General features: G+C 47.9%; 2 protein-coding genes across 2 annotated transcripts in view; both read left to right on the forward strand.

Annotated features, from left to right (window-relative positions):
- The window catches only part of LOC139673814 (zinc finger protein 850-like), a 701,437-nt gene that overhangs the window by 681,943 nt on the left and 5,979 nt on the right, over positions 1 to 13,515 (forward strand). The gene's annotated exons all lie outside the window — the stretch shown is intronic.
- LOC139674220 (olfactory receptor 14C36-like) lies at positions 4,632 to 5,600 on the forward strand. Its single transcript, XM_071560409.1, has one exon. It carries the CDS (start codon positions 4,632 to 4,634, stop codon positions 5,598 to 5,600), a length of 969 nt encoding a protein of 322 aa, XP_071416510.1.

A 13,515-nucleotide genomic window follows, 5' to 3' on the forward strand; every position in this document is an offset into this window, starting at 1 on the left:
CTTCCCTCATGGCAGAGCTGCTCCATCCCTCTGATCATCTTCGTGGTCTCCTCTGGACTCGCTCCAACAGCTCTGTGTCCTTGCTGTGCTGGGACCCCAGAGCTGGAGGCAGCTCTGCAGGTGGGGCAACATCCAACCAGGTGTGTTCCAGCAAGGACAGTGTGGAACCTCCTGGAACCAAAGGGACACTGTGACACCACAGAACCTCCTGGAACCAAAGGGGACATTGAGACACTTTAGGGCTTCATGGGAACAAAGGAATCCAGGGAGACTGTGGAACCTCATGGAATCAAGAGGTCATTGTGACACTCCAGGGCTTTTGGAACCCAAGGAAACCTGGGACACTGTGGATCCTCATGGAGCCATGGGGAAATTGTGACATGTGGGAACCGAAGGAATCCTCAGATAGTTTGGAACCTTCTGGAATCAAGGGGCCATTGTGACACTTCAGGGCCTCATGGAACCAAAGGAACCCTGGAATATTTTGGAACCTCATGGAATGAAGAGGCCACTGTGACACCTGAGGCCTCATCAAACCAAATGAACTCAGGGACACTGTGGAACCTCTTGGATATGAGGGGCCATTGTGACACTGCAGGGCCTCAGGGAACCCAGGGAACACTGAGACATTTCAGAACCTTATGGAACAAGGGGCTGTTGTTACACTGAGGAGCCTGATGGAATGAAGGGGCTTTGTGACACTGCAGGGCATCATGGAGCCAAAGGGACTCTGGGGCACTGTGGAACCTCATGGAATCAAAGGCCTTTGTGACATTGCAGGGATTAATGGAACCAAAGGAACCCTGGAAGACTGGAACCTCATGGAATCAATGGGACATAGTGAATTGTGAAGAGCCTTGTGGAGCCAAAGGGACCCTGGGGCACTGCGGAATCTCATGGAACCAAGGGGCCATTGTGACTTGTGGGGGCTCCTGGAATCAAATGAACCTCAGGACATTTTGGAACCTCATGGCATCAAGGGGCCATTGTGACACTGCAGACCTTATGGACCATGGCAGGATGTTCTGCCCTGATCAGGCCCAGAATCCACTCAGAGAATGCAAACAATGCAGGCTCTCTGGGCTGAGTTACTGCTGCCACCAAGGGGCTGTTTGGGTGTTGAATTCTGCTAAAACCAGCCTGGTTCACCAAACTGCAAATGCACATCCTGCTTTTTGAGGCATCATTTGACAGGGAAGCTGCTCACTGGCCTGGAAATTCATGACTAGCAATCCCTCACTGTATAACTCTAAAAGCTCTGTCCAACTTTCATATGGCAGATCCTTCCACAGACTGTCTTGAAGCATGTGGAGCTTCTCCCATGAAGCAGGGACGGCTCTTCATGGTCACTGCCCAGGGGTTAAGGGAAGAAGAGAGATCTGCCCTCTTTAGTTGTGTGAGAGTTACATCAATCTCTGCTTAATGATTATTTCTTTTTGCTGGCTTCAACACAACTGTTTTAAAATAACTGCTTTGACACCGTGCACTGCACTATTTTATGCTATAATATACTCTACTAGGAGGTTTTTAGCTTTTCCACACTGTACTGAATATTTAAGTAAATGATTAAAATCTTTCATCTGTTCACTTGTCTGTTCTTTTGTCTGTTCATTTCTCATAACAAATAACTCATTTTATGTATCTGATTTGCCATCATTAAAACCTTTGGGAAAAAAGTGATTCAATCACACCTCTATAATTCCTGAAATTTAAATTGCACAGTAAATCTGAGGCTAAGATTGGATTCAGTCACCCCCAGGCTCCTCTCTGAGAAGGTGTTTAGAAAGCAAGGGGTCCTTTCTGCCCCAACAGCTCAATGAGACATCTTCTCTAATAAACTCTGTCTTAAACTTCTATTACCTCTGTGACACCATGAGCTTCCACACTGTCCTAGGATTCCTTTGGTTCTATGAGGCCCTGCAATGTCGCAGTGATCCCTTCATTCCATGAGGATCTGCAGTGTCCCAGGTTCCCTTCAGTTCCATAAGGTCCCAGAGCATCAAAATGACCCTTTGATTCCATGGGGTTCTGAAGTGTCAGAGTGTCCCTTTTGTTCCATCACTGCAGAGTCACAATGAGCCCTTAATTCCATGAGGTTGCAGAGTTACAATGATCCCATTGTTTCAATAAGACTCTGCAGTGTCACAATTCCATGAGGTTCCACAGTGTCACACTGGTCCCTTCTGCTACTCAAGGCCCTGCACTGAGACAAAGGTCCCTGAAATCCATGAGATTCCACAGTGACCCCGTGATTCCATAAGGTCCTGCAGTGTCAAAGTGGTGGTTTAAGAGGTGGTGGAGCTTTTCTTTTTGTAATTAGAAAGAGAATGAGAAAGAAATAATGTCACCAAGGGCAGCTGGGGGAGGTCCAGACTGCAGTTGTGCAGAAAGGAATTTCACTCCAAGACAAGTGCTCTGATAAAAAGTGTCACCAAGTATGAGTCAGGATCAGCCCAAGGCTTTGTGTGCCAAGGCAGAGCCAGGGAGGAGGGAGAGATGTCAGTGCAGGAAGGGGCCAGTGAGGTGGGGCAGCCGGGGGATGCCGACAGCCTGCAGGGAAAGGGGCAGGACATGGACACTGTAGGACAGCCTGGGCTGGAGAGGAGACAGGGATGTGCAGAAGCTGAAAGGCCCCAAGAGAGCCAAGTTGTGCAGGCCTTTGGCCATGGCTGCTGTGTGTGCCCCTGATGGCATGAGGAGACAAGTGAGCCTTGCAGCCCTGGGGCCTCATTGCCTCCTTGTCCCTGCTCAGCAGCCTGGGAGGTGCCACCCCATCCTCCTGCCCTTGGCATTGCACATCCCACATGTCAGTGCCCCAGGAAGAGGCCTGAGGAATGAGGGAGGGAATGGATCTCCCTTCTCAGGAGCTGGAGGTCAGGGCTAGGACCTTTGAATTCTGTAACACAGCCAGTTTAACTCAGCATGAGAGACATCTTTGACTTGCTTGTCCATAACTGTCATCACTGCCTCCAGTTTTCTGCTCTAAACTGGAATCTGGGGACACTTTCTCAGTCCTGTTCCTCAGTGGGACCCATTAGCACTGCAAGAAACTTCAGTGTTTCAATGTCAATGTGAGTTCTTGAGAAATTGTTTAAACTTCTTCTGATGAACTGAGTCTTATGTAAACAACATCAACCCCCCAGAGGGCCATTAAATGCCCTGGGCTGTTGCTGTGCTGCTGAGCTGGGCTGGGCTCCTGGCACACAGGGAGCTCCTGGCAAGCGGGCAGCGCTGCAGAGAGACAGCTCTGCCCAGGAGCAGCTCCTGTGCACAGCCCAGCAGGGCTCAGGGCACTGCCAGGGCAGCTAAGGGACAACAGCAGGGCACAGACAGAGCTTAAAGGGGCTCAGCACTGGGAGGATGACTCAGAGCTCATGGAGGAGAAATCTTTGCAGTGCTGGACACGGTGAGTCTGTGGGTGCAGGGCAATGCAGGGGCAGCTCCTGGAGGCATCTCCTAAAACTGGCCCAGCCCCAGCTGATGGGATGTGTGAGGAGGGGGCTGTTGGGGGGCACTTTGGAATAGCTGTGGAGCCGGGGGGTGCAGCCAGGGGTGCTCAGGGCTGTGGGGCAGAGCAGGGTCCTGCAGCTCAGGGTGCTGTGCTGGGGCAGGGACTCTGCTGCCTGCCAGGGTCAGCTCTCAGCCGGCCTGGGGAGCTGCTCACAGGGATGGGGAGAAGGGCTGTGGAGAAGGAGCAACGACTTGGAGGTTTGGGTCCCTGTGTCATTATGCTGCTCCCTTAATAGGATCTGCTTGCAGCTTCAAAGCACAAGAGGAGATTTCACAGGAGACTTTCAACAAGCTCAGGAAGGCAGAGGCTGCCTCAGAGGGAATCATGCTGCTCTTTCAGCCTTGTGTTGTTTTTTATCTCATGGACAATGGAAAGTAGAAATTAATTTCTCATTTAAGGGGAGGCACTGCAATTCTAGTTCTCTCCCTTTCAGAGGTGAACAAACCAGGCAGTATAACAAATCAGCACATGGTGTCTTACAGGCAGCAACAGTGTCCGTTTTCTGATCTCCTCAGCGATTTCTGAAATTGCCATCAGAGCCTGCCCAGCCAGAGCTGCCCCTGGGCAGTGCCCTGTGCTGGGAGGGCTCTGGAGGGCAGAGCTGAGCACCCAGGGCTGGGATGGGCTCTGGGAGCACTGCCAGGGCCCAGCCCAAAGCACAGGGAAGCAGTGGCTGGCAGGAACAGCTCCAGGCACCACAGCCCTGGGCAGGTAGTGGGGGGAAGTGCCCCCAAGACACCGCTGGGGGAGGGGGCATTCAGGAAGGTCTGGGGGCCCTTCCCTGCATCTCTGCTGGGCACTGTGTGCTGGGCCATGAAAATGAGGGCTCCTCCAGTGGCAAAGAACCTTCATCCGTTGTCTCTTCTAAGTCATGAGTGCAGAGATGGAACTTTTGCATTCAAGGTGGGTTCAATCTCATGTCCCTTTTGAATATCAGAGCTGCAACAAAAAATTTCCATATCCCCCTGCAGCAGAGTAACACTGAGTCCTTGGCAGCACATTTTGAAATACTTGACATACTGATTTTAGTTAAAAACTGATTGGCTTTGTCAAAAAGCTCTGCCCTTAATAATCCCCATATTTTCCTTTTCTAAATAGAACCACTGCTAAGAAGCAGCAAATGCCCAATAGCAGCTCCATCAGCCAGTTCCTCCTTCTGCCATTGGCAGACACGCGACAGCTGCAGCTCCTGCACTTGTGGCTCTTCCTGGGCATCTCCCTGGCTGCCCTCCTGGGCAACGGCCTCATCATCAGCGCTGTAGCCTGTGACCACCACCTGCACACCCCCATGCACTTCTTCCTGCTCAACCTGTCCCTCACAGACCTGGGCTGCATCTGCACCACTGTCCCCAAAGCCATGCACAACTCCCTCTGGGACACCACAACCATCTTCTTCACTGGATGTGCTGCACAGCTCTTTTTCTTTTTGATCTTCATCGTGACAGAGTTTTCTCTTCTCACCGTCATGTGCTACGACCGCTACGTTGCCATCTGCAAACCCCTGCACTACGGGACCCTCCTGGGCAGCAGAGCTTGTGCCCACATGGCAGCAGCTGCCTGGGCCAGTGGCTTTCTCTACTCTCTGCTGCACACAGCCAATACATTTTCCCTGCCCCTGTGCCATGGCAATGCCCTGGGCCAGTTCTTCTGTGAAATCCCCCACATCCTCAAGCTCTCCTGCTCAGACTCCAAACTCAGGGAAATTGGACTTCTCGTGGTTAGTATCTGTTTAACTTTTGGTTGTTTCATTTTCATGGTTTTCTCCTATGTGCAGATCTTCAGGGCTGTGCTGAGGTTCCCCTCTGAGCAGGGACGGCACAAAGCCTTTTCCACGTGCCTCCCTCACCTGACCGTGGTCTCCCTGTTTGTCAGCACTGGCACATTTTCCTACCTGAAGCCTCCCTCCATCTCATCCCCATCCCTGGATCTGGCCCTGTCAGTTCTGTACTCAGTGGTGCCTCCCACACTGAACCCCCTCATCTACAGCCTGAGGAACCAGGAGCTCAAGGATGCTGTGAGGAAAATTACGACTGGACGTTTTTCAGCAGCAAGAACCTGCACGTTTTCTTCTGTACAGTGTTCCCAATAAAACCCATGACAGGTTCATCTTGCCTTCCCAGGCTTTTCTTCATGGTCAGTAGGTTCTTTTTTGTCATATCATTGAGGTCAATGAAATTATTTTATTCATCCTCTCATCTTAATTCTAATTCATTAATCTGAATGTTTAAATCTTTGAGTAATTGGTCTATCTGTATATTTAAACTAAATAAATTCTCTTGCAGTAGCCTTGATTATCTGATCTTTTTCCTTTGTGGCTTTCAGACAGTCACTGGCCAGTTCCATGTATGCAGAGAAGGGCAAAAGAGTCCCAGCACAGCAGCACTGCCAGGGAGCACCAGCACTGGGCCTTTGCTCACCTGCTCTCTTTCCACTTGTACACTCTCCTGCACAGCCCCTGGGCTGGACTAAGGCCTTGGTCCTCTGCCAGCTGGGACACAGACCTGCTGCATGTCCATCCTGGGCTCACAGGCAGGGGACAGGCCATGGGCACTGCTGGGACACAGCTGGGCTCCACAACAGCAGCTCCATCAGGAAAGGGCTTCTCCTTAGCTCAAGACATGCAGTCTTAGGGCTTTTTGCAAAGTCAGTTGTTGTAGACGGGTCCAATGGAGACCGCAATACACCAATATGATGTTCAGGCAAATCCCAACTTTATTCAAATTAGACAACATTTATAACCTTAGATAAGTTTGCCCTGGGCATAGCACATCTGACTCCATTGGCGAAGGTAAGAATCATGTACTTTTAAGGTAAAGTCCAAACCTTCTTCCAGGTGAGAGGCTGGACTCGTTATTGTTTGACTTCTGTGTCCAGTGTCATGTGGTTCCTCTGGACTCACCAGAGTCAGTGGGCGGCAACATCTCCCCCTCTTGTTTCAAAAAACAAAACAAACATGCAAACAACATAATGCACATAATAACACAATAATTCTAAGTCTTAGCTCCTTAGCTACTTATCCAATGGGGAAATTGTTACCATTAGGATATTACCTAGATTCATGTACACTGCAACTTGAACATCAAAAGCTGAAAAATTGAAAAATGGGAAAAACATTGTGAAAGATCTTAGATTGTGCCAATTCAAGACTTAACAGGGTATTTGCAGGTTACGCATCCCTACCTCCCCCTCTCTTTTCAAAATAGACCTTTGGAAGGAGGTACCGTAACCTTTGTAAACTAACACAAACTAATACATGATCAAAACATGTAGGCTTGGGATTTACAAACTTACAACCAGTACAAAACAAGAAACTTTTCTCTCCCGCGTGAGGTTGGGGTCTTTCTGTGTAGTCGTCACTGCACAAACCACTGTAAACAAAACTACAAATTCTTTTACAATGTCTATTTTGTGCAAAGTGTCTTAAGAATGCAGAGTGACTTTACTTAGCAAAGAAGCAAGTTCAGTCCAGCTGAGCTAAATCTCCTTATGCAATAGTTCAAGGTCAATTCTCAAAAACTTCTGTGTGGCCATCACAGAGGTCTGAGAGTAGCCTTGAGTCTCAGTCACTTTAGACACTCTTGGTACTGCAGTAATGCTGTGTGGAAACAAGTGTGAATTCACGGAGAAAATTCACAGAGAATAAACATAACCAACACTGAAAGAGAGCAAGTACTGATGATCTTACGCTCTTTAGAAAATGTTCAGCAGCTGAGGGGGGCAGGTGCCTTTACCCCTGTAGCTCTGCTGCACAACTTGACAGTGCAATAAGCTTAAAACTGCACTTCAACAGAAAATTAACAGACTTAACAAACTTTCAGACACCTTTGTGCTTTTAGGATTTGTTTGTAACTTGGAGATACAGGCTAAGAAACATGCCCTTGAACTGGACTGTTCTTGTTTGATTGGACAGTTAACGACTAGTTCTGAAAATAAGAGCAATCAAACAAATCATAATAACAATCAGAATTAATACTCCCTGTGTCAGCACTGCTTCTTGCCAGCTGATTAGGCTCAGGGAATGAACCTATTTTTTAAAGGAGAAATGTTAACTTAGCTTGTCCAGATTATTTTTCACCACTTGTATTTTATCATGGACTTCTTTGGAGTGTTTGCTTAATTCTTTGGAACACATCCCTTCAAACTCATCACATTGGTAGCCATGAATCATTAGCAAGAATTTTAGGGCTTCTCTATTTTGTAATACTGCTTGTTATATTTTATCAGCATCTGTTGAAAAATCATCAAGCATTTTGGCAATGATGTTTACTTGTTCTTGCACCCAGCTATTCAGCATTCGTACCAAACGTAATGCTCTGTTTACACCAACTGGGGCAAACACTGATGCTATCAAGTTACTTGTATCACTCCAATGTTCTATGGTGTTTTCCTCAGTTTGAGGACTGAAATCTTTAGACCATCAGACATGCTTTTGCATTGACTGTGTAAATTTGGTCAGCTTGCCTATATAGCACGGGCCACCTCTCACTTGAGTAGGTATTCCAGGCCATGCTCTATTACCACAGATTAAGAAATAGCCAAAAGGCAAAGCTCTTCTTTGGTTACCTTTTGTGTGAACCAATCTCGTTTCTGGGTAACTTGTATTTTGTGAACCAACAACATTCCGACACCAACTGCTATTGGTGTAACTCTTATTATGAAGAGTGACATCTGTGCTTCTCACAGGAAAATATTGCAGTGACCAATGATTTTCTGATCATTCTGATACACTAGAATGCACAGGGTGAAACTCAACACATGATTCATTTCCAGGGAGTGATCCCACTAACTTTAGCTCTTGGGGATCCCTCTCTAAGGAAGTATTTAATTGTTATATGATATCTGCTATGGTTTCTCCAATACCACAGCAGGACCCTTTTGCTTCCTCAATAACAAAAGGAATGAAATCTTTGATGTTATAATAAGGTATTCCTATAAGGCACACTCTGTTTGGTTCTCCTTCTCTAACCATGTTACCTGAACAGAAATTTTCCAGGTCTGCCTATTGAGAAAACATTATTGTTATGGGTTCACCTAGGTGGGCCTAGATTTGAGCTCTGAAGTTTGGATTAAGCTGAAGCTGTCAGCTGACTTGAGCTGGGCTGAGCTAACAGCTGACCTCTTCTAGCCAGTAATTTTGTATTTCATACCACATTATGACATCATCTCCAGGGAAGTAGGAACCAGTGTGGGAGTGGTTAAGGCAGTCGCTTCTCAGCCCTCCTCTTGGGAGGACGCACGATGCTGTCCCAGGCGGGATGGAGAGGACCAGGCCCACCACTGGCTCACTGGGTATCTCAGGAAATTAAAATGTGTTGTCCTGGGTCTCTCCTTTCTGCTTGAGTTTGTCTCCCTGGGGAATAAGTATGTTCTTAAGTAATGTGTAGTTAAGACAGTAGAATTTGTGTGTTCGTTAAGAAGTTGAGGTGGGGAACTTGTTGTTGCAGACTTGTGTGAGTGAATATTTGTACTCTCTTCTAATTGTCTCTTTCTTTCTGTGAAAAATATATGTACATTTAGTATAAATGCAGTTTGAAGTGTTTTTTTTCTTTCCCCTCTCTTTTCCTCCCTTTCCCTGGTGTTAGGAGGGAGGCTTTTCTCTCTGTGCTTGGGGGGGTTGGCAGTTGCTTATCTCAAACCAAGACAGTTACTGTTGCCGAAACCCGGGAGCGACGGAGGACCTTGGCAGGTGTCCCAGAATCTTGGCAGGCTTCCCGGGAGGATTGTTGTAGAAACACAGATTGATAACTGCCTTCTTTAGGTACATCCAGAACAGAAAATGTAAACAACTCTCCCTTACTGCTGAATGCTCATTTTCACTGTTTCACTGTCTTTGTGAGTTCAAACAGCTCGACTGGTGCCTGCTGTGACTGTAGCCACTGCAGAAAAGAGAGGCCCATGTAAGCTGTTCGTGTGTGGCAAGACATGGCTGTTTGATTTGAATCCCTGAGGACTCATCATGTGAATGCTGATGTGCCCAGGAGCCGAGCTGATGAGGAGCATCTCACCTGGACTGGCATGGGGAGGAGGTGTTCCTGGCTCAATGGGCCCATGGTGCCTCAGGCCCCCTGTAGATGGATAAAGTCGAGGGGTGGATTTAACCGTGAACACTGTTCCTAAGGTTATCCACAGTTGTGAAGCGTGTTTGCCATTGTGAGACCCCAGTGAACAAGGAAAAGAGGAGCTGTGGAACCCCCTGCAGAGAACCCGACAGATGCGGCGCCCGGAACCAGCGCCCGCAGTGCTGAGCGACCCGCAGGAGCCAGAGCTGTCACTGGCGGGGCTGCCGCCAGGGCTGCGAGCGAGCCGGGGGAGGCTGCGAGCCGTGAGAGGCTGCAAGCCATGAGAGGCTGCGAGCCGTGAGAGGCCGTGAGCCGTGAGAGGCTGCGAGCTGTGAGAGGCTGTGAGCTGTGAGAGGCTGCAAGCCATGAGAGGCTGTGAGCTGTGAGAGGTTGTGAGCTGTGAGAGGTTGCGACCCATGAGAGACCGTGAGCTGTGAGAGGCCGTGAGCTGTGAGAGGCTGCAAGCCGAGCCAGGGCTGCAAGCGAGCCAGGGCCGGCGAGCCGCCGGGGCTGCCTCTGCCTCTGCTGCTTGCTTGTGCTGCTGTCGGGGCTGCTTCCGAGGCTGCCAAAGCTGATAGGACTGCTGCTAAGGGGGATGGGTCACATGGTGAACTGTAGTACTGCTGTGTGACCGAGGAGAAAGACATGAAGAGAAGCCTGTGTAAGCTTTTGATGTGTGCTGGGACACTGCTGTTTGAGTTGAATCTTTGAAAACTCGTCATGTGAGTGTTGATGTGCCCAAGAGCCGAGCCAATGAAGAACATCACACCCTGGACTGGCTGGGGGAGGGTTGTTCCTGGCTCAATGGGTCTATGATGCCTCAGACCACCTGTAGGTGGATGAGGCCAAGGGGTGGAACTGACTGGGAACACTATTCTAACCCCAACTCCAGTGGGAAACTAGAGACTCCTGAGGAGAGGATGGTAACCCTAGTGAAAGACATGAACCATCAGATAAGATGACCTGAGTGGAACTGCTTTGTTCCCGTCTGAAATATCTACCCCATCCTAATGGACTCTTAGACACATTATGGAGGGGTGGGAAACAGCCCTGGAAAAATAAAGAGTGTTTAAGCATGAGAACCTAAGATATGAGTGACATAATATGGTATGGAATAAGGGGTGGAGAATGTTATGGGTTCACCTAGGTGGGCCTAGATTTGGGCTCTGAAGTGTGGACTAGGCCGAAGCTGTCAGCTGACTTGAGCTGGGCTGAGCTAACAGCTGACCTCTTCTGGCCAGTACTTTTGTATTCCATACCACATTATGACATCATCTCCAGGAAAGTAGGAACCAGTGTGGGAGTGGTTAAGGCAGTCGCTTCTCAGCCCTCCTCTTGGGAGGACGCACGATGCTGTCCCAGGCGGGATGGAGAGGACCAGGCCCACCACTGGCTCACTGGGTATCTCAGGAAAGTAAAATGTGTTGTTCTGGGTCTCTCCTTTCTGCTTGAGTTTGTCTCCCTGGGGAATAAGTCTTTTCTTAAGTAATGTGTAGTTAGGACAGTAGAATTTGTGTGTTCGTTAAGAAGTTGAGGTGGGGAACTTGTTGTTGCAGACTTGTGTGAGTGTATATTTGTACTCTCTTCTAATTGTCTCTTTCTTTCTGTGAAAAATATATGTAGATTTAGTATAAATGCCATTTGAAGTGTTTTTTTTCTTTCCCCTCTCTTTTCCTCCCTTTCCCTGGTGTTAGGAGGGAGGCTTTTCTCTCTGTGCTTGGGGGGGTTGGCAGTTGCTTATCTCAAACCAAGACAGGGGGATTTGTCAGGAATGGCCCTTGGGGGATCCTTAAAGCTCCAACGGACTGCAGGTTTTTCAAAGTACTTTGACTTTTGCTTTTGGTTTGGAGTTTCTGAGAGATTTGTTCAATTAAGGCCTCCAATTATCAGCTGTAACGAGTCCCTTGAGATTCTTCATCAGTAGCAACACTCAGTGGGGCTCATTAATGCTTCAAGGTACTCAAAGCTTATTGAGGTGCTTCTCTTTGACACTGAGTCTATGAGAGGTTTGTGAAATCATGGCCTGCAATTATCTGCTTTAATTAGTCCCTTGAAAAGCTTTGTCAGTAATAGCCCAAGGTGAGGCTTGTTAAAGCCTCAAAGGACTCAATATTTATTAAGGTACTTTTCCTTTCCTTTTGAAACTGAGTCTATGAGAGGTTTGTTCAATCAAGGCTTCCAATTATCTCCTCCTACCAGTCAGTGAAGAGCCTGTATTGGGAATGGCCCTCAGTGGGACCATTAGTGCGTTGAGATACTTTGTGATTTTCTTCTGACTTTGACTTATGGAAAGGTTTGTGCAATCTCCTCTCAGGACCTGAGGTCAAGGGCTCAGCATCAAATGCACCATGGGGCTTGTTAAGATAAAGAAAGTCCCAGCTGATCATGGCTCTTTCTAAGTTTGTCCTCTAATCAAGGAGAGTTAATTAAGAATAATGCCTAATACAGTTTTGGAGAAAGGTTTGAAAGAGTTTCTAATAAATGCGCATTCCTATTTTAAATTATGTGAATAATTACTTTTCTTTTTAGAGAAGAGGTGATTGCAGCATTCTCTGATTGATATTGGCCCAGGTTCACTCCTAAGAAGGTCTGGACTAATTGGAGAGTGATCCTTTGAGGTCGGACAGTGTGGACAACCTTGCTCCACACCTCCCTAGCCCCATCCTGTGTCTCATCAGTCAACTGGGACCTACTTTGCTCTGAGAACTGGCTGAACACAGGCAAGAGGGATTTTTCCTCTATTTTTGCTGCAATCTGAAACTCATACGTTTCACCATTGTAAACAAACACACACCTCAACTCTGTGCCAGGTCTAAGATGCCACCATTGGGCTTCACCTTCCCCAAAGCATAACCATGCATGAAATGTATTAGAGAGAAAATAAATGAAACAAACACAAATAAAAAGCTGGCAGATGACAGAATTAGACCAATTACTGAGGGACAGGAAAGCTTTTCACTCCCTGAAGCTCAAAGCCCAAAGTTGGTCTTTGAGAGGTGTGTGAGTAACCCAAGAGTGAGGGGAAGGGAAATGCAGAGAGCACTGGCAAGTGCTGCTGTGCAGACAGGCTGCTGGGAAGGGGCCTTCAGCCACGGGCAGTTCAGGCAGGACAGGTGGGAAGAGGTGAAAGGTGAGGGAGATGAAATGTGCAGCCCAAAGGAAAGAATGCTGACAGTGCCAAGAGGGTGGGAGGGCAACAGTTCTGCCCTTGCTGTTGATGCACATCCTGAAAACATCTCAGTGTGATCCCATGGGAGAACAGGGACATTTTATGACAAGTGTTCCATTGTTCCAGCTGATCAGGTCATACTCAGACTTTTCAACATGGAACCCTTGAGAAGATCTGACTGGGACCTGACAACAAGGTCACTCAGAAGCAACCAGAACAGGAGTGGGCAGGAACTGTTGGTCAGAGGTCCATCTAGGAGGGGAAGGTGGATGTTTTAATTTTATTTGACACTACAGGGGCAATTTCTGGGGTGGCCTCTGGAATTTTATTCTATTTCAAGAGCACCAGCAACAGGGCTGTGTTTGAGTGCTGGGAATGAGGCCTGTATGGCCCTAATTGTCCTTGACTTAGCGCTCAAGGGCTTGTGGGCATTGCAATGTCTGCTGATCGCTACACCTGAGACAGAAACACTGAGTTCACTGTCACAAATGCACTGTGGGTGGCTGTGATCAAAAGAGGCAATTGCAGTTTTACTGATAAAATTCAGGTGGCAACCAGTAGCCATGGGAAAAAAATGAAAAACTAAATTTATACAGCATAAAGTTTTAATAACAAAAATCAGATCTGTTCCAGAAATGCCTTTGTGCACTGCCTGTTTTAGATGGATGTTCCTGTGGTTCCATGGGAGCCCGAAAATGCTGCTCAGCCCATCATTGTCACACCTGCAGCATCAGGGGCTGCAGGAGTAAAGGGGGCCCTGCAGGGAGGCTTCAGAT

Source organism: Pithys albifrons, chromosome 7 (assembly GCF_047495875.1).
Source record: "Pithys albifrons albifrons isolate INPA30051 chromosome 7, PitAlb_v1, whole genome shotgun sequence".
Lineage (NCBI taxonomy): Eukaryota > Metazoa > Chordata > Aves > Passeriformes > Thamnophilidae > Pithys > Pithys albifrons.

Excerpts from the sequence above, each read along its gene's own strand:
- LOC139674220 (XM_071560409.1), top strand. The coding sequence starts at position 4,632 with ATGCCCAATAGCAGCTCCATCAGCCAGTTCCTCCTTCTGCCATTGGCA.